The sequence below is a fragment of the Oncorhynchus mykiss genome, chromosome 17 (genome assembly GCF_013265735.2).
Source record: "Oncorhynchus mykiss isolate Arlee chromosome 17, USDA_OmykA_1.1, whole genome shotgun sequence".
Taxonomy (NCBI): Eukaryota; Metazoa; Chordata; class Actinopteri; order Salmoniformes; family Salmonidae; genus Oncorhynchus; species Oncorhynchus mykiss.
Window position 1 is genome coordinate 42,739,875 of NC_048581.1, and position 24,272 is coordinate 42,764,146.

Genomic DNA, 24,272 nt, shown 5'->3' on the forward strand with positions numbered 1-24,272 from the left:
CATTTATTATGTCATGTTTATGACCATGTTATGACGTACAGTTCAAATGAACTGTTACCAATGTATGGTTCGGGTTCATGAAGGCTAACATGTCATCCTAAAGTTGACAACATATGTTTTTTTTTATGTTGTTGTTGTTTTCTCATGGGATGTTGAATGGAAGCTTTATTAGGTCTACAATATATTTAATCAAGATCGTGTAAATTACATCTGACAATTAGCCTCCACAGAGGAAATCATTCATATTTACATTTTATTAATGACAGATTTGTGTTTGTGTAGGTTACTAAATAAAATGTCAACTGTAGCTTAAACTGTATGTTGAGGTTGGAATTCAAACGTTTGGTTTTACACCAATATCAGACAGCATTACGGGATGATTCCGATTGCAACAAGGTTCCCTCTAAAGTAAAATTACATTCGAATTCACAGCCACAGCAACATCGACGTTGCATCGACTGTACTGATGTTAACGTAATGACATCATCCTGTGTTACGCATAGTAAAAAATAATTAACCGCAAAGAAAGCACGCACCTTGCTATGCGGTATCCTTTAGAGGTCCATACTCTGACGTCCCCCCGCTGAAGTTGACATCTATAACGGTTAAAGTAAAGGTTAAGGTTTGGGTTAGGTAAGGGTTGTTGTTCAGGTTAGGGTTAGGATGAGGATAATGGTTAAGGTTAGGATTTAGGGTGTGGACGTCCCAAGTATCCCTGTTTGCAGTAACCAAGAAAGCATAGACGATTGCGCGAGTTGAAGAAGTAGGGCTCGCCTGTACGACACGACAACAAAATCGTTTAATTCAAATATTTACAATTTTCTAAAGTTGGTACTCTAATTGTATCTACATTTACAATTCAACCTGGAGGGACAGAAAAGTAACGGGTGCCGTTACTGGAAGAAAAGCGCTATAGATTTTGCCGAAACTGGAATATTATGGGAGCTGTTTTGGCGGCCTTTTCCGTCGCAAGCTGGGTACGTTTCTTCTCATATGATATCACGAACATATTTGTGCACAAGAACCGGGTTGACATATGTGACAAACATAAAGAATGGCTTAGTATCTCAATCTTCGACTGAACTCATACAAGGTTGTCAGGATGATGTGACGTAAGCAACAGGTCAGAATCATGAGGAGGCGCAATCGCCTGCCACTCATCTTGAAACGAATTACCTAAACTAGCGGACTCGAATGGTGGTAGCCTATGTGATTGACTAGGACTTGGTTATGTATCTGCTTGTGTGAAAAACAAGGTTTTGATTTGCCTCTGCTTTTGCTCTGGCTTGCTCTGGTCTCCACAAATGTCAGGTCTCAATATGTGTTCACAGTTATAGACTAGAATATACATTTTCATAGGGAAAAGGGAAACAAACTATTTTCCTCTCCCAAGTAGCCCACAATACACACATAGTATGAGGCTACTGTAAGTCCTAAAGGGTTAATCATGCTACTAGTAGTCATCTGCTCTACTCATGATTAATTGGATTAACAGTGCTTGCTGCCTTGTCCTAGTCCAAAAACAAAGACCATGGCATGCTTAAACTGTTGCCATAATATGTATGTGGAGCAATATAATATAAGTCTACATGTAATAACCGACATATGTATGTCTACATGTAATAACGTACATATAATAGTCTACATGGAATAACGAACATATAATAGTCTACATGGAATAACATACATATAATAGTCTATATGGAATAACGTACATATAATAGTCTATATGTAATAATGTACATATAATAGTCTACATGGAATAACGTACATATAATAGTCTATATGGAATAACGTACATATAATAGTCTATATGGAATAACGTACATATAATAGTCTATATGTAATAATGTACATAATAGTCTACATGGAATAACTTACATATAATAGTCTACATGGAATAACTTACATATAATAGTCTACATGGAATAACGTACATATAATAGTCTACATGGAATAACTTACATATAATAGTCTACATGTTATAACCGACATATAATAGTCTACATGGAATAACGAACATATAATAGTCTACATGGAATAACGTACATATAATAGTCTACATGTAATAACCGACATATAATAGTCTACATGTAATAACGTACATATAATAGTCTACATGGAATAACGTACAAATAATAGTCTACATGTAATAACGAACATATAATAGTCTACATGGAATAATGTACATATAATAGTCTACATGGAATAACGTACATATAATAGTCTATATGGAATAACGTACATATAATAGTCTATATGGAATAACGTACATATAATAGTCTACATGGAATAACGTACATATAATAGTCTATATGGAATAACGAACATATAATAGTCTATATGGAATAACGTACATATAATAGTCTATATGGAATAACGTACATATAATAGTCTACATGGAATAACGTACATATAATAGTCTATATGGAATAACGTACATATAATAGTCTACATGTAATAACGAACATATAATAGTCTACATGGAATAACTTACATATAAGTCTACATGGAATAACGTACATATAATAGTCTACATGGAATAACGTACATATAATAGTCTACATGGAATAACTTACATATAATAGTCTACATGGAATAACGTACATATAATAGTCTACATGGAATAACTTACATATAAGTCTACATGGAATAACGTACATATAATAGTCTACATGGAATAACTTACATATAATAGTCTACATGGAATAACTTACATATAATAGTCTACATGGAATAACGTACATATAATAGTCTACATGGAATAACGTACATATAATAGTCTACATGTAATAACCGACATATAATAGTCTACATGGAATAACGTACATATAATAGTCTACATGGAATAACGTACATATAATAGTCTATATGGAATAACGTACATATAATAGTCTATATGTAATAATGTACATAATAGTCTACATGTAATAACGTACATATAATAGTCTACATGGAATAACGAACATATAATAGTCTACATGTAATAACAAACATATAATAGTCTACATGGAATACATGTATCTCTGTCAATCTCATACAGTGTTATTGTCATATTATAGCCTAGACTAGAGACTAGAGCAAAATATGTTATGATGTAACAACAAGAGGACAAAGGGGCATTTGTCCTGCATTGGGCGCAGCTCAGAGATAAGTTATACAGTCGTACTTTATCTCAGACCCAACTAATAAGTGTCGGCCAAGCAACCAAATACACATCCACCACACAACGTTGCCATGAATAGTTTCAAAAACATTAGTAGGCCAGGACGTTCAGTAGCTACTCTAGTACATGCCGCTAGACATATGAATTTAGGCTTTGCTGGGGAGTAGTATTGGGATTGAAACAAACGCATACAACAACAAGCCTAATCTAATGCCTCCCGACCTCCATTTTAACTGTCTAGCTATTAGACAGTCAACTTGTGATTCCTGGTTCTTCTCCACATTGACCCAGCTAAAGCAGGTCAAGTTTATGTTAACCACAGGATGGCCTCATCAAATCAAATGTATTTATATAGCCCTTCTTATATCAGCTAATATCTCAAAGTGCTGTACAGAAACCCAGCCTAAAACCCAAACAGCAAGCAATACAGGTGTAGAAGCACGGTGGCTAGGAAAAACTCCCTAGAAAGGCCAAAACCTAGGAAGAAACCTAGAGAGGAACCAGGCTATGAGGGGTGGCCAGTCCTCTTCTGGCTGTGCCGGGTGGAGATTATAACAGAACATGGCCAAGATGTTCAAATGTTCATAAATGACCAGCATGGTCAAATAATAATAATCACAGTAGTTGTCGAGGGTGCAGCAAGTCAGCACCTCAGGAGTAAATGTCAGTTGGCTTTTCATAGCCGATCATTGAGAGTATCTCTACTGCTCCTGCTGTCTCTAGAGAGTTGAAAACAGCAGGTCTGGGACAGGTAGCACATCCGGTGAACAGGTCAGGGTTCTCATCAGTCATGTGTAAAAGATTTGTCTTGCCGGCTTGCCCATATTCTGGCTACCCATGGCTAAGCTGCCCTTGTGTCTGTCTGCCTGGGGTATTACGTTGTTTACAAGCTAGTAGGCTACTTAAGGCTGACAGAGTCAGGTGTCTTAAAGGTACAATGCCGTGATGCCTTTGTAATGGTTACTGTAACACTGTTGTATCACTGTTGTGGTGGATTAGACATGTTTGTTGTTTCTCTGTCTTGGTTGAATGAGTAAGTAACAGCAATATCTCGAATTCTCCTAAGTACACTTGATTTTACCCCCACGGTCAAAAAGACAGTTGCTGACTTGTTTTTATTGTGTTTGGATTAGGTTCAGGCTGCAGTATGTAGTGTTTCAAGTGCCAAGACGGAGGTTAATCAGTCCATTCAGTGTCTGCACTGACTCTGGCTTGTCCCTAGCTGACCTACAATGTTAGGGGAACGTTTCGCAATGATTTTCCCCTCTATCTACAACCGCACAGGAACGTTTGACAATGGTTTTCCCTCCTCTATTTCCCTCTAGGTGCCGTGTCTGTGTAGCAGTGCGACATGCTTGTTGTGCAGATGTTGTCCCCAGAGCAAGAACTCCACGGTAACGCGAGTCATATACGCCTTCATCCTGTTGCTAGGGACCATTATAGCCTGTATCATGCTGTCACCAGGAGTGGACGAGCAGTTAAAAAAGGTAGGAGACGGGCCAATCAATTAAATTCATACACACACTTCCTGAGTGAGACATAAAGTGTGTGTGTGTGTGTGTGTGTGTGTGTGTGTGTGTGTGTGTGTGTGTGTGTGTGTGTGTGTGTGTGTGTGTGTGTGTGTGTGTGTGTGTGTGTGTGTGTGTGTGGAGGTGTTATGGAGACGATGAATCATGCTGTGTCAGTAGATGTTTGTGTATATGGTGAATGATCATTTGTTACTTTAATAATGCTTGAATACATGGGGAGGCTATTGGTGAAAAGAGTCAAGTCACACATACCTAAAACGGTGGGGGCCTACACACAGAGTTGCAACTTCAAAGGCAACCTTACTGTATGTTAAGGTTGCATTAACATTGCAACTCTGTCTAAATTGAAACATTGACATATATTCATTCCAAATGGGAATGTTGAATGACTATGGTTGGCTACTTATAAATTGTGACAGTTTTGTGGTACAGTACTGATAGTAGCCAACTTGTTGATTTACAGTACCAAAGCAGAAATGTAATGTTATTGAATTGCAGACTCGCACAGCCAGACTATGGAAATGGACAGTAGATAAGACTTACCTGAATGGTTTGTGCCTATGTCCGTCTGTGCCTGTAGATTCCTGGGTTCTGTGAAGACGGAGCAGGCATCAATGGAAACATCAACTGTACGATCTTAGTGGGCTATAAAGCCGTGTACCGGGTGTGCTTCGGAATGAGCATGTGTTTCCTGGCGTTCGCTCTGATCATGATCAACGTGAAGAACAGTCGAGACCCGCGCTCCGCCATCCACAACGGGTAACCACCCCATAACGCAACGCACCCATCAGAAAAATAAGGGCCCACATGCTACTTATTACTACATACATGTAATTAAACTTAAATGCCAACTTTGACTTTAAAGTCAGTATTTCGTTGAATACCTTTTATTAGTAACCTTTTACACTTGTGGGAATTGGTCTATATGGATAGGGCTGAATTGACATGTTTCTTACAGAAGAAATATGGAAAGCCTATGCATTACCATGGTAGCAGTGGAAAGGGAACAGTTTGAGATTATGGTAAAATTATTAGACCAAAGGTGAGGACACAACAGTTCACTTGACACAAGACTGAATCCAAACATTACACTGTTGATTTTATGTTAAGTTGACATTTACTGTAATTTTCACCAGTAACATGTTAAGAATATTCCTGGAAAATGTGTGGTAGGTGCAACATAAGACAAAAAACATGACACGGGTTAGAGTGAGAGGACTAACCGGTGTCTCCAACTCCACACACCTCTCCAAAGTGTGCACAGTTCCTAAGTCATTTCATGGCGCTTTTATGACTCAAAGAAGAATCTTCAACTATGCGTTTTTGTTGTTGTTTTGCTTTCTCCTCCTCCTGCCGTTGAGGAACCAGAGCAAGCGCACTTGTAGTTGTTTTGTTTGTAACACAACCGTGCGTCTCCGCTCTCACACAATTACTGATGTTGTTTACACAATCCAAAAAAACGGTCCATTATGAATCGCAATCTGGTTCAGATGGGCATCATTTGAAAGCCTGGTCTATTGCCAACGTGAGTAGCTAAGTTATAAAATATGCGAAATTACACCTTTAGGCTTTCACAGTGTAGTTAATGGAAACAGATCTTCAATTTGGTGCCCATAGAAAGGAGTAATGAGTGCATTCAGGTGTGTGTGCCAAGACACCAAAAAAAAATCACAATAGACAAACATAGGCTCATTCTGTTCAGAACAACCAATGGTATAACACCATGTCATCTTGTAACTGTACATCGAGCATAGTGATCATAAACGTTGACACTACAGTATATGACATGAGTTTCATGATACAGTGGGGCAAAAAAATATTTAGTCAGCCACCAATTGTGCAAGTTCTCCCACTTAAAATGATGAGAGAGGCCTGTAATTTTCATCATATGTACACTTCAACTATGACAGACAAAATGAGAGAGAAAAAATCCAGAAAATCACATTGTAGGATTTTGAATGAATTTATTTGCAAATTATGGTGGAAAATAAGTATTTGGTCAATAACAAAAGTTTATCTCAATACTGGTGTTCTTTGGATGTCAATAATGGTGTTCTTTGGATGCAACTCAGCATTCTTTGTCCTCCAAACACGACGAGTTGAGTTTTTACCAAAAAGTTATATTTTGATTTGATCTGACCATATGACATTCTCCCAATCTTCTTCTGGATCATCCACATGCTCTCTAGCAAACTTCAGACGGGCCTGGACATGTACTGACTTAAGCAGGGGGACACGTCTGGCACTGCAGGATTTGAGTCCCTGGCGGCGTAGTGTGTTACTGATGGTAGGCTTTGTTACTTTGGTCCCAGCTCTCTGCAGGTCATTCACTAGGTCCCCCTGTGTGGTTCTGGGAATTTTGCTCACCGTTCTTGTGATCATTTTGACCCCACGGGGTGAGATCTTGCGTGGAGCCGCAGATCGAGGAAGATTATCAGTGGTCTTGTATGTCTTCCATTTCCTAATAATTGCTCACACAGTTGATGTCTTCCCAGCCTGGTGCAGGTCTACAATTTTGTTTCTGGTGTCCTTTGACAGCTCTTTGGTCTTGGCCATAGTGGAGTTTGGAGTGTGACTGTTTGAGGTTGTGGACAGGTGTCTTTTATACTGATAACAAGTTCAAACAGGTGCCATTAATACAGGTAACGAGTGGAGGACAGAGGAGCCTCTTAAAGAAGAAGTTACAGGTCTGTGAAAGCCAGAAATGTTGCTTGTTTGTAGGTGACCAAATACTTTTTCTGGATTTTTTTCCCTCATTTTGTCTGTCATAGTTGAAGTGTACCTATGATGAAAATTACAGGCCTCTCTCATCTTTTTAAGTGGGAGAACTTGCACAATTGGTGGCTGACTAAATACTTTTTTGCCCCACTGTATGTAAATGTGAAGTGCACATTTGGACTCACGGCTGTTTGGCTTGCTTTTATGACATCAAAGTGGTATTTATTATAATCCTGAACGTCTCATCTTTCAAAATACAATTTCCTCCTTAATTTACAGAATTTCCCAGCATTTACAGACAATAAAGTATGTGCAAGTTTGCCAAACTAGCAGGAGGGATGGGGGCAACTTCTTGTCGCGTGAGATGCTCAAGTTCAGAACGTCTGTCAGTCAAAATCCACACAACGCTGTGAAGCGCAGAGCCAGGGCTCTTAAGTCATGTATAGCATGTTACTGTACAGCCACTGTGTTCCAATTAAGGTGTTTATGGGGCGGCAGGGTAGCCTAGTGGTTAGAGCATTGGCTTAGTAACTGAGAGGTTGCAAGATCAAATCCCTGAGCTGACAAGGTAAAAATCTGTCGTTCTGCCCCTGAACAAGGCAGTAAACCCACTGTTCCTAGACCGTCATTGAAAATAAGAATTTGTTCTTAACTGACTTGCCTAGTTAAATAAAGGTTAAAACTTCTTAGGGGTCAAATCCTTTTAGCGGGAATGATTTGACAACATCCGGTGAAATGGCAGAGCGCCAAATTCAAATTAAATTACTATAAATATTTAACTTTCATGAAATCACAAGTGTAATACATAAAAACAAAGATTAACTTATTGTTAATCCAGCCACCATGTCAGATTTCAAAAAAGCTTTACGGCGAAAGCAAACCCTGAGATTATCTGGACAGCGCCCCATAATACAAATGCATGACAAACATTTTTCAACCAGGGAGGTGCGACACGAAAGTCAGAAATAACGATATAAGTCATGCCTTACCTTGAAAGATCTTCTTCTGTTGGCACTCCAAAATGTCCCAGAAAAAATGTCCCAGAAATATCACAAATGGTCCTTTTGTTCGATAAATTGCTTCTTTATATCCCCAAAATGTCAATTTATTTGCGTGTTTGATTCAGAAAAACACTGGTTCCAACTCGCCCAACATGACTACAAATGATCTAATAAATTACCTGTAAACTTGGTCCAAACATTTCAAACAACTTTCCTAATCCAACTTTAGGTATCCTAAAACGTAAATAATCGATAAAATTTAAGACGGAATACACTGTGTTCAATAGCGGATAAAATCAACGTGGAGCGCATGGCACCAAACTAAAGTACACTTGGCTTGACACTCAGTCTGAACAGCCGTACTTCTTCATTTCTCAAAGGAAAAACATCAACCAATTTCTAAAGACTGTTGACATCTCGTGAAAGCCAAAAGAACTGCAACCAGGTGCCTCATAAATAGTTTCCCATAGAAAACTAATAGAAAACACAGTCAACAACAAGATTTGTCCTCTGGGTTTCGCCTGCCAAATAAATTATGTTATACTAACAGACATTATTTTAACAGTTTTAGAAACTTTAGAGTGTTTTCTATCCAAATCTACCAATTATATGCGTATCCTAGCTTCTGGGCCTGAGTAGCAGGCAGTTTACTTTGGGCACGCTTTTCATCCGGACGTCAAAATACCGCCCCCTATCCCAAAGAAGTTTAAAAAAGTGCCCAAATCTGCAATTTTCAACCCGTATACAGGTACGATTGTAATGTGCTACCTCAAAAAAGCATGTACACTGCTTGTAACTTAACAATTCTCACAATGAGGGACTGGTAAGACACTGACAACTTTCAGTCATATGATTATCGCACTGCCGCAACCAAGGGCAATATTAGTGAAATAATCTCATACACAACGGGTCACTCAGCTAACGTGCTTCAGGCCACCGTGCCGAGGAACCCGAGAAGAATAACTGAACTAGAATTTTCCGTAGCAGCTAGACATCATAAGCCTATTCACATATATTTACTACTTGATAAATGACCTCTCTCTCCCCCCCAGGTTTTGGTTCTTTAAGGTGGCTGCCATGGTTGCCGTGACAGTCGGTGCCTTTTACATTCCTGAAGGGCCTTTTACTCGCAGTAAGATTGACACAATTTAAATCCTTTCGGTCATATATTATTTTGTGATAGTTGATATTTGTATATTATTATGATTTTTTAATGCAGCCTTTGACCATGCATACCATGCACAATCAGCATACATGAGTGATATACAATTAGTCTTTGATATTAAAATGTAGTGTAATATTAACACTATTAATTATTGATATACACAATGATAATCATGTAATAGTAATATTTTTAGAAACTGCTTGTTGATACGTGTAATATAATGATGAGGGCCTCCCGATTGGTATCACTACAGACCCGGGTTCTTTCCCAGGCTTTGTCACAACCGGCCGTGACCGGGAGTCCCATAGGGCGGCGAACAATTGGCCCAGCATTGTCCGGGTTAGGGGAGGGTTTGGCCGTGGGGGCTTTACTTGACTCATTGCGCTCAAGTGACTCCTTCTGGTGGGCCAGGCGCCTGCAGGCTGACTTCGATCATCAGTTGAGCGGTGTTTCCTCCGAAACATTGGTGCGGCTGGATTCCGGTGGGTGTTAAGGAGCGTGGATTGGTGGGTCATGTTTCGGAGGACGCATGACTCGACCTTCGCCTCTCCCGAGCCCGTTGGGGAGCTGCAGCAATGAGACAAGATCGCATTTGGATTGCAATTGGATATCACAAAATTGGGGAGAAAAGGTATTAAGAAAGTATAATTAATTTCTTTCTTTTTTTAAGTGTCATGTGATGATGGTCTCTATCTGTGCGTGCGTGCGTGCGTGCGTGTAGCGTGGTTTGTGGTGGGTACCTGTGGGGCGTTCTGCTTCATCCTGATCCAGCTGGTTCTGCTGGTGGACTTTGCCCACTCCTGGAATGAATCCTGGGTGGACAACATGGAGAGAGGGAACTCCAGGGGCTGGTACGCAGGTGAGTCTTCCTGGCAAATCAAATCCACTTTTAAATCCACTTACGATCGCAGCACACTTAGTAAACAGTAAAGCAATAAAATGAAAGAGGGGGTGAAAAGAACATAAACACACACACACACACTCAAACAGTCAGAATGATTAGCCAAATGAATGATGTTTTGGTGATTAGGAATGCTGATGGGAGGTTTAATTTGATGTTTTAGCAAGTATTCACCTTTTTTTAAAGCAAGTGATATTAATTCACCACAATAGCACATAACAGTAATTATTTGATGATTCCAAAAGAGTAATTACTGTATTAAGTAAATTCCAGCTAAATAAATGGTAACCGTAACATACAGTAAGTGCAGTGTCAATAGTGCTCACACTGTGTATAATGCTCTTAGACAGAATATGTTCTGCTTCATAATAACAACGCAACTTGAATCTGATTCGGTCTATCCTCTCGTCTCTAGCCTTGCTCGCTGTAACTGGACTCAACTACGTCATGGCCTTTATCGTTATCATCCTGATGTACATGTTCTACACTCGGTCAGAGGGCTGTCTACTCAACAAGTTCTTCATCAGCTTCAACTTGCTCCTCTGTGCTGTAGCCTCTGTTGTGTCTGTCATGCCCAGAGTACAGGTGAGCCCTCATTCAACAGATAGGACTATTAGAGTGTAAAATAGGGACCTTGTAGCAGTCGCAAGGACAAAAAAAAACAGCACGAGGTAGAGGTGGAAATTAATGTTGTATTTATTTAGACAGCGCTGGTGATGACGGTGATCAATTCACAAGTAGATATATTTACAAATATCTGACTTCAAAACGTCAGTATTGAAAAAGAAAAAAGCCTCCTATCAGACATAACCTGTCCTAAGCATAAAGAAACAGGTGGGGTCTACTACACTCAGTTGCATCCTACCCAAACAAATTGTCAAACAGAACTGACCAGAACATACCCAAGCGGGCACTTACAGTGCCTTCAGAAAGTATTCACGCCCCTTGACTTTTCCCACATTTTGTTGTGTTACAGCCTGAATTTAAAATGTATTAAAATGTAGATTATTTTGTCATTGGCCTATACACAATACATCATAATGTAATTTGTACAAAAATGAAAAGCTGAAATAACTTGAGTCAAGTATTCAACCCATTGTTGTGGCAAGCCTAAATAAGTTCAAGAGTAAAAATGTGCTTAACAAGTCACATAATAAGTTGCATGGACTCACTCTTTGTGCAATAATAGTGTTATATACCCTGATGAAGACAGCTTGTCTGTCGAAATGTTGGTTATTCAATTATTGCTGAGCTCCTAGAGTGTGCAGCTCTCCTTTAATTTTTCAATAATAGTGTTTACCATGATTTTTGAATGACTACCTCATCCCTGTAACCCACACAAATAATGATATTTAAGGTCCCTCAGTCAAGCAGTGAATTTCAAATACAGATTCAACCACAAATACCAGGGAGGTTTTCCAATGCCTCGCAAAGAAGGGTACCAATTGGAAGAAAATAAGCAAATATTGAGTGGGATATCCCTTTAAGCATGGGGAAGATATTAATTACACTTTGGATGGTGTATCAATGCACCCAGTCACTACAAAGGCACATATCAGGCATGAAGGTAAGACCCAGATGCAGACCACTTCGAATAACCAATAGTTTAATATTCCAACAGGGGGAGGCAATAGACAGGTCAAGGCAGGCAGGGGTCAGTGAACCAGAGGTGGGGCAATGGTACCGGACGGCAGGCAGGCAGGCTCAGGGTAAGGCAGAGGTCGGTAATCGAGAGGGGGGCAAAGGTGCAGGTCGGCAGGCAGGCAGGCTCAGGGTCAGGGGCAAGCAGAGTGGTCAGGCAGGCGGGCTCGGAGTCAGGACATGCAAGGGTCAAAAACCAGGAGGGCGAGAAAAGAGAGACTGGAAAAAACAGGAGTTGAGACACAAAACACTGGTTGACTTGAACAAACAAGACGAACTGGCAACAGACAAACAGAGAACGGTAGAAAAAGGGCTGTGAGACATGGGTTTGACTCTGGACACATGAAAGGTGTGATGTATACAAAGGGTACGAGCTGCACCCTGGACGTAGGCTGAAACCAACCCACCACCGCTTTCACCTTCTCGGGATCCATCGTTGACACTCCCAGCAGAGATGATGTAGCCCAGAAAGGGAATGGTGGAGCGATGGAGCTCGCACTTTTCCGCCTTAACAAACAACTGGTTCTCCAGAAGACGCTGGAGAAGGCGAGGATGTCATCAATGTAGACGAAGGCGAACTGGTTCAGCATGTCGCGGAGAACATCATTCATCAGAGCCTGGAGCACAGCAGGGGCGTTGGTGAGGCCAAAGGGCATGACCAGATATTTGTAGTGGCCGCTGGATGTGTTGAAGGCGGTCTTCCACTCATCCCACTCTCGTATCCACACCATGTGGTAGCCGTTACGTAGATCCAGCTTGGAGAACTCAGTGGCTCCCTGGAGCAGCTCAAAGGCAGAGGAAAAGAGTGGTAGCGGATAACGGTTCTTTACAGTGATGTCACTGAGCCCCGGTAGTCAATGCACGGACGCAGGGTTCTTCTTCGTGGAGATGAAGGACAAGACAGCGGGAGAGGAAGAGGGATGGATAATTACAGTAGCTAGAGAGTGCCCAATGTAGTCCTCCATAGCCTTGGAGGCGAGTACAGATGCCCCTGGGGCGGCGTGGTGCTATGGAGAAGGTCAATCCCGAAGTCATAGGGGCGGCGCGGCGGAAGGGAAATGGCCCGGGACTTGCTGAACACCTCCCGGAGATCCTGGTACTCCGAGGGAATGGCGGAGAGATCCGGAACCACCTCAGAGGGCCCAGGAAGACGTCCCGGGGCTGGTTGCGCCGACTTCAGACAATTCAACAAAAACAAAAAAATACATTTTCTCATTTACAACTTCGACCTAGCCAATATAAAGAAAAGCAGTGCAACACAAACAACAACACAGTTACACATAAACAAAATTACAGTCAATAAAACAATAGAAAAAATCTTTATACAGTGTGTGCAAATGAGGAAAAATTAGGGAGGTAAGGAAATGAATAAGCCATAGTGGCGAAGTAATTACAATTTAGCAATTAATCACTGGAGTGATAGATGTGCAGAAGATTAATGTGCAAGTAGAGATACTGGGGTGCAAAGGAGAAAAACAAATAAATAACAATATGGGGATGAGGTAGTTGGATGGGCTATTTACAGATGAGCTATGTACAGTTGCAATATCTGTGAGCTGCTCTGACAGCTGATGCTTCAGTGATTTTTGCAATTCGTTCCAGTCATTGGCAGCAGAGAACTTGAAGGAAAGGCAACCAAAGGAGGAATTGGCTTTGGGTGTGACCAGTGAAATATACCTGCTGGAGCGTGTGCTATGGGTGGATGCTGTTATGGTGACCAGTGAGCTTAGATAGGGTATGGGCTTTACCTAGCAAAGACTTATAGATGACCTGGAGCCAGCCAATATGAAGCGAGGGCCAGCCAATGAGAGCATACAGGTCGTTGTCACGGCTCTCGTCGTAATGAGGGTCGGACAAAAACGCAGCGTGGTAAGTGTTCATGATTCTTTATTACCAAAACACTTGAACAAAATAACAAAGTGAAAAAACCTTAACAGTTCTGTAAGGTGCATACACTATACAGAAAACAACTACCCACAAAACACAGGAGGGAAAAAGGCTGCCTAAGTATGATTCCCAATCAGAGAACACGATAGACAGCTGTCTCTGATTGGGAATCCTACTTAGGCAGCCTTTTTTCCTTTTGTATTTGTGGGTAGTTGTCTTCGTTTGATGCAGGTATAGCCTCACGGAGCTTCATGTTCGTTTTTGTTGTTTATTGTTTTGTTGGCGACATTTAAAGAAATAAAGAGAAAATGTACGCTCACCACGCTGTACCTTGGTCCGGTCATTTTCAAGACAGCGATCGTGACAGTCGCAGTGGTAGGTAGTATATGGGGCATTGGTGACAAAACGGATGTCACTGTGATAGACTGCATCCAATTTGCCTAGTAGAGTGTTGAAGGCTATTTTGTAAATGACATCATAGTCAGGATAGTCAGTTTTATGAGGGTATGTTTGGCAGCATGAGTGAAAGATGCTTTGTTTTGCGAAATAGGAAGCCGGTTCTAGATTTAATTTTGGATTGGAGATGCTTAATGTGAGTCTGGAAGGAGAGTTTATAGTCTAACCAGACACTTAGGTATTTTTAGTTGTCCACATATTCTAATTCAGTAGTGATGCTGGACAGGCGGGCAGGTGCGGGCAGCGATAGGTTGAAGAGCATGTATTTAGTTTCACTTGCAATTAACAGCAGATGGAGGCCACGGAAGGAGAGTTGTATGGCATTGAAGCTCGTCTGGAGGTTAGTTAACACAGTGTCCAAAGAAGGCCAGAAGTATACAGAATGGTGTTGTCTGCGTAGAAGTGGATCAGAGAATCACCAGCAGCAAAAGCGACATCATTGATGTATACAGAGAAAAGAGTCGGCCCGAGATTTTAACCCTGTGGCACCCCCATAGAGAATGCCAGAGGTCCGTACAACAGGCCCTCCAATATGATTTGGGGGGACTTGATGAGCAGGAACTGAATGGTCTCACTGTGATTCCCTGAAACACGTAGGTTGATGGGAGTGGTGTTATGTGTGACCCGACTAAAATAGAGCGCCTGTCCAACACTCTAACATCCACGGGAATGGAGAGGGGCTGAGTGGGGATGTTCAGCTCGGAAGCCAGAGTGGCGTCCAAAAAGCTCTCATCGTCCCCGGAGTCAATGAGGACCCGGTGAGATTTGGACTGGTTTCCCCACAGCAGAATGACATGAAAAGGGGTACGAGTAAGGGAAGCAGAAAAGTTCCCCACATGGCCCACCAGAGTACTCGCTCCTACCTGTGAGCCTGGTCTTTTACCTGGCACGAAGACACAAAATGACCAAAAGTCCCGTAATACAGACAGCTCCTTGTGCTGATCCGGTGTTGCCGTTCCGCTGGTGACAGCCCAGCCCTGTCTAGTTGCATGGGCTCGGGAAACAGTGCCTCAGCCCTCCTCGGTGACTCTCGAAGAAGGTCGGGAAATCTTGGGTGCTCTCGGCCACGGGACCGTCGGGGACTTCCGGGATGACTCGGAGGTGTGGTGGAATCTCTGGACGTGTGAGTGAAATCAAATTTCCTCTCCATCCGTCGTTCCCGCAATTGGCCATCAATGCGGATGATCAAAGCGATGAGGGAGTCAAAATCTGTGGGTAACAACCGAGCCGCAAGCTCGTCCTTAACCTCCTCCAAGACGACGTGGAGGAACATGTCGAACAATACTTCCGGGTTCCACGCACTCTCCGCTGCCAACGTATGGAAATCCACCGCATAGTCGGTCACAGTGCGGGCGTCCTGCTGGAGGTGGATTAGCTTCCGGGCAGCTTCTTTCCTGGAGAACGGGGCATCAACGACCTTCCTCAGCTCTTCTACGAACCCCTCCAGGCTCGAGCATATGACCGGCTGCTGTTCCCATACGGCGGTAGCCCAGTTGAGAGCCCTTACAGACAACCGCGTTATGAGGTAGGCTATTTTGGAGCGATCCGAGGGGAAGGAGGAGGGCTGAATCTCGAAAATGAGGGCACACTGAGCTAGAAACGCCCGACAAGTGCTCGGCTCTCCATTAAAGCATTCTGGAGGAGGTAATTGGAGCTCCCGGGAAGGTGGAGTGGACGGTGGGGCGGTGCTGCTAACCGGCAAGTTGCTGAGTGGCGGTGGGGTTACCACTGTGGCAGGCTGCCCCCCAGACGACCCACGGAATTGCTCTAACAGCATGTCCAACGCCTGGGCATGGCGCTCAGCCAACGTTTGGACCCCCTCCATCAGCCCACGAAGCAATATCTCGTACCTACCAATGGAGGCTCTTTGGGAGGAGATGGCATTGCGCAGCTGGTCCGGGTGTGCTGGGTCAGTCATGGCCAGTTCGTACTATCAGGGTTGAAGGTAAGAACGAGATTCAGACCACGTTGAATCAACAATAGATTAATATTCCAACAGGAGTAGGCAATAAACAGGTCAAGGCAGGCAGGGGTCAGTAAACCAGACACAAATACAATACAACACATTGTTGAGTGCTGCTCTCTATATTTTCAAGCATAGTGGTGGCTGCATTATGTTATGGGTATGCTTGCAATCGTTAAGGACTGGGGAATTTTTCAGGATAAAATAGAAACGTAGTGGAGTTAATAAGCACAGGCAAAATCCTAGAGGAAAAGCTGGTTCAGTCGGCTCTCCACATTTCCACAAAGAATTCACCTTTCTGCAGTAAAATAACCTAAAACACGAGGCCAAATCTACACAGGAGCTTACCAAGAAGACAATGAATGTTCCTGAGGAATGTTCCTGAGTGGCCAAGTTACAGTTTTGACTTAAATTTGTTTGAAAATCTTTGAAATGGACTTAAATGGTTGCCTAGCAATGATCAACAACCAATTTGACAGAGTTTGAAGAATGTTGAAAAGAATAATGGGCAAATATTGTACAATCCAGGTGTGCATAGCTCTTAGAGACTTACCCAAAAAGAGTCAAATCTGGAATCGCTCCCAATGGTGATTCTAACATGTATTGACTCAGGGCTGTAAAATACTTATGTAAATGAGATATTTCTGTTCTATTTCAATACATTTGCCCAAAATTCTAAAAACATGTTTTCACTGTGTCATTATGGGATATTGTGTGTAGATGGGTGTGAAAAATAATAAATGTAATCCATTTAGAATTCAGTCTGTAACACAACAAAGTGTGGAAGAAGTCAAGGGTTATGAATACTTTCTAAAGGCACTGTAAATACCATAAGCCACACCTATCCTGGCACGCAGGCCAGGTACATCTATGCGCGCTTAAGCGCATGTGCTCACACAAGATTAGACAAAACAGGGAAACCAGACGTGTTCCAAACAAAGATAATTAAGAAATTGCCAGAAAACTGGTAAATAGAATGAAATAAACCTAAGCTTCTCCATCAAAAGTGTTGCACAGTTATTGAGCGCTCCAAACAACGTGTCCACTACGAGAATGAGAATGGTAAATGAATAATATTATATTCAATGAATTAGCAGAAGTCACCATAACCAAACATTCTAGATTACTGGGGAAATGCGGGGATTAACAGTAACTTCAATACTGAGTATACATTTAACGGGGAATTGATAAACAAAGGGCACACCATTGACACAAAGAATGCTCACTGATTTGGTGGGTGCTTATATTTGTCCTATTTCACACATGTACAAGGGTGTATTAATACACGTGTGAATTGGATATCCCAACTCTCCCTATTATCATCGGCAACCCTGGAGCAATTAGGCCTAAGTGCCTTGCTCAAGGGCACATCAACAGATTTTTCACTTTGCCAGCTTAGGGATTTGAACCTGCAACCTTTAAGGTTACTGGCCCAATGCTCAAACCACTATGCTACCCTGCCACCCATTTGCAAGAGTCAGTGTGCATCTAGTGGAGAGACGTGCCTAAACTAAGTTTCAACTCATATTCAGTTGATTCTGAGTTGTGACCAACTTTGTGATGCAAGGCGCAGCCGCAGCCTAATTTAAATGATCAAAAATGTCACAGTGGGCCTAGTACAGCTTAAAGTACATCCTAAAATGTCATGTGGTCAAGAACAAATCCAGGCCCTAATTATAACACACGTCTGCCAGTAGCGGCTGATGATTTAAAAACTTGTGGCGGTTAACAGATAAAAAGTATTTTTTTAAATATTTATTACAAGGAGGATTTTTGATTATGTTTTTATTGTTGTTTTAAAACGGAGGTCCATCCTCCCTTTGCTACGTGGAGAAACCCCCACTGAGGCCTAGTCAGACAGCATTTCCATGTTTGGTATCCCTTTGTAAATCACAGTTACTTTTTTTTTTTTTTTTAGGAATCCCAGCCCCGATCTGGTCTACTCCAGTCCTCCATCATGACCATGTACACCATGTATCTGACCTGGTCTGCCATGACCAACGAGCCTGGTCAGAGCCACTGTTATACAAGCTGCTGACCTAACAGCACTGCCTCCCTGACTTGTTCATCTATGTTCATTATTCATTAATACCAAATAAATTAACAGTTCATTGTTCATATATCTAACCATTTAAATGCAATCATATTCATAATTATTGGGAACAATCAAATAGCTTCTCAGTCAGACTGACATCCTTTGAAACATTTGCCCATGAATTGCAAACACATCGCCATTCTCCACGTTAAATGCAAATGTGTTTTGTTCAGCTCGAGTTAAACTCAAAAGTCACCACCCCCTCTTAAAAAAGTAATTATTAATATTAAAATATAAACGAAAGAAATAATAAGAAAAAATATCTATATTTTTAAATCCCCCTCTTAGACCGGACATGCAACCCCAGCCTGCTGAGCATCTTCCAGCAGACACTGGTGCCCACGCTGGCCCCTCTGGAGATTAAGAACCAGACGGCCGTGGTGATCATCGGCACCGAGGAACCCATCCTGTCCTCTCCCTATCTGCAGTGGTGGGACGCCCAGAGCATCGTGGGATTGGCCATCTTCGTTCTATGCATCCTCTACTCCAGGTATGATTGGTCCGCAAGGCAGACCTTGATACAGCTATAGCACATAGTGGTTTGGGAAATATAAGTAATGTCAATTTGTTGTTGCTACACAGTATCAGTGGATTTGGTGACTGGTGACCCCCCCCCCCCCCCGTTCATGGAATTAGAATATCAGTTTTCAGTTTGAGCATTCTGAAAAGGGCTTTATCAATCCAATCCATGATTGTGACTTTTTAATCTAATCTAATCTTGGTTATACTTCATTGTAACTTTATTGAATTATACATGCTTATAAATATTTAGAAATGCTTATAAATGCTTTCGAAGTTATTGTAAATGTTAGATTTTCTCATGAATTGTAATTCTTATGATGATTGTAAATGCTCACGTCCTTGTAGCATCCGCTCATCCAACACCAGCCAGGTGAACAAGTTGACCATGGCCTCCAACGACACGGTGACCCTGGAGGAGAGTAACGCGGGCACACCGGACGAGGAGGTGGGAGGGACGGGTACGGAGAGGAATGGACCCGGGCGTGTGGAGGACAACGAGAGGGACATGGTCCAGTACAGCTATTCCTTCTTCCACTTCATGCTCTTCCTGGCTTCGCTCTACATCATGATGACTCTCACCAACTGGTATAGGTCAGTAAGGCCAAACTACACCGATTACCAACGTCGTGAAAGTGCTACGTCTGAAAACGTTACTAGCTGTCAAGTCCTTGCTTCCAACGCCCTTGTTTCCTTCATCCTTGTTTCCTTAATTCCCCCTTGAGGATTTGTTCTTGACAGACCTTGGAGAGGATCCAAGGTCCCTCCCTCACACATCCTTCTCTAATGAGCTTTAAAAGTAATTGAGGAAATAAGGACGGAGGAAGCAAGTATTTGACAGCTAGTAACATTTTCAGACACAGCCATGGTGTCAAGTTTGGTTATGCAGATTTGGATTGGAGTGAAGTTGACTTCCAAATAAAATTCAATAAAATGTTATTGGTCACATACACGTGTTTAGCAGATGTTATTGCAGGTGTAGCGAAATGCTTGTGCTTCTAGTTCCGACAGTGCAACAATATCTAACAAGCAATATCGAACAATTTCACAACATATACCAAATACACACAAATCTAAGTAAAGGAATGGAATTAAGAATATATAAATATATGGATGAGCAATGTCAGAGTGGCATAGACTAAGATACAGTAGAATAGTATAGAATACAGTATATACACTACCTTTCAAAAGTTTGGGGTCACTTACAAATGTCCTTGTTTTTGAAAGAAAAGCACATTTTCTGTTCATTAAAAAAACATCAAATTAATCAGAAATACAGTGTAGACATTGTTAATGTTGTAAATGACTATTGTAGCTGGAAATTGTTAATTTCTTATGGGATATCTGCATTGGCGTTCAGAGGCCCATTATCAGCAACCATCACTCCTGTGTTCCAATAGCTAATCCGAGTTTATCATTTTAAAAGGCTAATTGAGCATAAAAAAAAAAAACTTTAGCAATTATGTTAGCACAGCTGAAAACGGTTGTCCTGCTTAAAGAAGCAATAAAACTGGCCTTAAACTAGTTGAGTATCTGGAGCATCAGCATTTGTGGGTTCGATTACAGGCTCAAAATGGCCAGAAACAATTACCTTTCTTCTGAAACTCGTCAGTCTATTCTTGTTCTGAGAAATGAGGGCTATTCCATGCGAGAAATTGCCAAGAAACTGATCTCGTACAACGCTGTGTACTACCACCTTCACAGAACAGAGCAAACTGTCTCTAACCTGAATAGAAAGAGGGGTGGGAGGCCCCGGTGCACATCTGAGCAAGAGGACAAGTACATTAGAGTGTCTAGTTTGAGAAATAATACCCGCAAAACACCCGTCTCAACGTCAACAGTGAAGAGGTGACTCCGGGATGCTGGCCTTCTAAGCAGAGTTCCTCTGTCAAGTGTTCTTTTGCCCATCTTTATCTTTTCTTTTCTTTTATTGGCCAGTCTGAGATATGGGTTTTTCTTTGCAACTCTGCCTAGAAGGCCAGCATCCTGGAGTCGCCTCTTCACATCTTTTATAGTTCAACATTTATATTTAAACTCTCTCACGCAACACAAGGCAGCTCTAGCTCTCTAACATGAAAGTGACCGCAAAGCAACACAGCAATGCTGCAACGCAATACAATTCAACCATAGGTATTTCTCTTAAAGATCCACACCATTACATTTGTTCAGATATTAATATAGAAATCTTACTTTTTTTCCTATACAGTCCTGATGCAGAATACAATGCCATGACCAGCAAGTGGCCGGCGGTTTGGGTGAAGATCAGCTCCAGTTGGGTGTGTCTCACCCTCTATGTCTGGACCCTGGTCGCCCCCATGATACTCATCAACCGGGACTTTAGCTGAAAAGGTTTCCGCTAACGCAGTATTCTTCTTTCACTTTCCTTATCTTGATTCCTGATTTTGCTTCGTTTTTTTACGTTTTACATAAACATTGACCTTATTGCCTACTGTACATTTCACGTGATTTTCAGTCAAAATGGACTGTGTTGTTTTGTGTATTAGATGTTGATGGTTTTTCATAAAAATATCTCTTTAGTTAGCGTTTTAGATCTATTACAGTAGATAGATTCACACATGAACCTGGTGTTAAATCTCCAGCCTTGTGGTACATTTGACATTTTATGCAATTTGGGACCAAACGCAGGGATAGTTGACCTTCATGTCAAAGGAACATCTTTCATTTTAAAAAATGTCCTTTATCTCATGGCAAGAAAAGTATGTTAACCCTTTGGAATTACCTGGATTTCAGCATAAATTGGTCATCAAATTTGATCTGATCTTCATCTAAGTCACAACAATAGACAAACATAGTGTGCTTAAACTAATAACACACAAATTATTCTATTTTTTGTCTATATTGAATACATAATTTAAACATTCACAGTATAGGTTGGGAAAAGTATGTGAACCCCTAGGCTAATGACTTCTCCTAAAGTTAATTGGACTCAGGAGTCAGCTAACCTGGAGTCCAATCAATGAGACGATATTGAAGATGTTGGTTAGAGCTGCCTTGCCCTATAAAAAACCCTCACAAAATGTGAGTTTGCTATTCACAAGAAGCATTGCCTGATGTGAACCATGCCCCTAACAAGAGAGACTTCAGAAGACATAAGATTAAGAATTGTTAACTTGCATTAAGCTGGAAAGGGTTACAAAAGTATCTTTAAAAGCCTTGATGTTCATCAATCCACAGTAAGACAAATTGTCTATAAATGGAAAAAATGTAGCACTGTTGCTACTCTCCCTAGGAGTGGCTGTCCTGCAAAGTTGACTGCAAGAGCACAGCGCAGAATGCTCAATGAGGTTAAGAAGAATCCTAGAGTGTCAGCTAAAGACTTACAGAAATCTCTAACATGCTAACATCTCTGTTGACGAGTCTACGACACGTAAAACACTAAACAAGAATGTTGTTCATGGGAGGACACCACGGAAGAAGCCACTGCTGTCCAAAAAAACATTGCTGCACATCTGAAGTTTGCAAAAGTGCACCTGGATGTTCCACAGCGCTACTGGCAAAATATTCTGTGGACAGATGATACTACAGTTGAGTTGTTTGGGCCTGGATAACTTGCTATCATCAACGGCCAAATGAATTCCCAAGTTTATCAATACATTTTGCAGGAGAATGTTAGGCTATCTGTCCTCCAATTGAAGCTCAACAGAAGTTGGGTGATGAAACAGGACAATGACTCAAAACACAGAAGTAAATCAACAACAGAATGGCTTCAACAGAGGAAAATATGCCTTCTGGAGTGGCCCAGTCAGAGTCCTGACCTCAACCCGATTGAGATGCTGTGGCATGACCTCAAGAAAGCAATTCACACCAGACATCCCAAGAATATTGCTGAACCGAAACAGTTTTGTAAAGAGGTGGTCCAAAATTCCTCCTGACCGTTGTGCAGGTCTGATCCGCAACTACAGAAAACATTTGGTTGAGGTTATTGCTGCCAAAGGAGGGTCAACCAGTTATTAAATCCAAGTGTTCACATACTTTTTCCATCCTGCACTGTGAATGTTTATGCGGTGTGTTCAATAAAGACATGATAATGTAGAATTGTTTGCGTGTTATTAGTTTAAGCAGACTGTGTTTGTCTGTTGTGACCTGGATGAAGATCAGATCAAATTTTATGACCAATTTATGCAGAAATCCAGGTATTTCCAAAGGGTTCACATACTTTTTCTTGCCACTGTATGTCTATGGATGTTATATTCCTGCATGATGGGAAATGTTGGGTTAACAATAGACTCAAACTACGAATCTGACCAGTCCTGACCCTCTCCAAGTACCATAAGTGGTGTAAGGAGAATGAAAAAAATATTGTTCAACCAATGTTATATTTAGCCCACAAATATTTAGCATTTATAATCACATCTATTGACTATGTCACAATTATTGCTTGATATCTGAGTTCAATTCTTATTTTCAAAAGCATTGATTCCCTTTTCTGTTATATTTATCTTTGTGTTTGAAGAAGCTGCTTAGTATAACCTTTGGTGACATGATTTTCGGTAACTGTTTTGTTTGCACTTACACCCTCAAAGTTTTCAGTCTTGCAGATGCTTATTTAATTGTAGCCAACACTGTTCAGTCGTAATTGAATTTGCATAGGTTTATCCTTACATTATTTGATATTGTAGTAAGCTGCTATGCCTTCCAATGCCTTACATATCTGTAAATGTTTGTGTATTTTGAATTGAAATCATCACAAAATAAGAGAGCTTAGCAATCAGTGTTTGAAAAATGCGTTTTTGGAAAGCGATCCACAATCTACTTAAATGATTTATGCTTCTGCCAAATATTTCTGTTATCTTATCATGTTCGTGTCTTGGAGATTGAATGTAATTGACTGAATCAATAATGCTTACTGAAGGAACTTAAGCATATTTTGAAATGCATGTGCAGTATCTACAACAAAAACCCAGCGTAATTTGTTTTTAAATATAGGCCTCTACAAGCCATCTAGGTATGTTTTTGCAATTTATGCTTTGCATTTAGGCCTAAGGTTCAGTTCCAAATGGACATACATTATGTCATATTCACATACCACAAAATGTTACCGGATATTTAGTAAATATGACATAATTAGAATGATATCCTCAACTCAGTTATGACCGCAAATACAAATATTTTTTTTTTGTTGATGCACTTGATCGGAGCACGATGGTTTATAGATTAACACTGCCATTGTGATATTGATGAAAATGTATCATAAGTATTTCATTTCATTC

At 41.1% G+C, this 24,272-nt stretch overlaps 1 protein-coding gene across 1 annotated transcript; it reads left to right on the top strand.

Moving 5' to 3' along the window:
* Positions 1 to 503: 503 nt before the first annotated feature.
* Positions 504 to 22,235, top strand: LOC110493912 (serine incorporator 1). Its single transcript, XM_021568511.2, has 10 exons — positions 504 to 977; positions 4,492 to 4,653; positions 5,276 to 5,454; positions 9,467 to 9,546; positions 10,301 to 10,438; positions 10,896 to 11,065; positions 18,346 to 18,436; positions 18,811 to 19,012; positions 19,390 to 19,635; positions 21,248 to 22,235. The coding sequence occupies exons 1-10, from the start codon at positions 939 to 941 to the stop codon at positions 21,384 to 21,386; spliced, it is 1,446 nt and encodes a 481-aa protein (XP_021424186.1). The 5' UTR covers positions 504 to 938; the 3' UTR covers positions 21,387 to 22,235.
* The last annotated feature ends 2,037 nt before the right edge of the window (positions 22,236 to 24,272 follow it).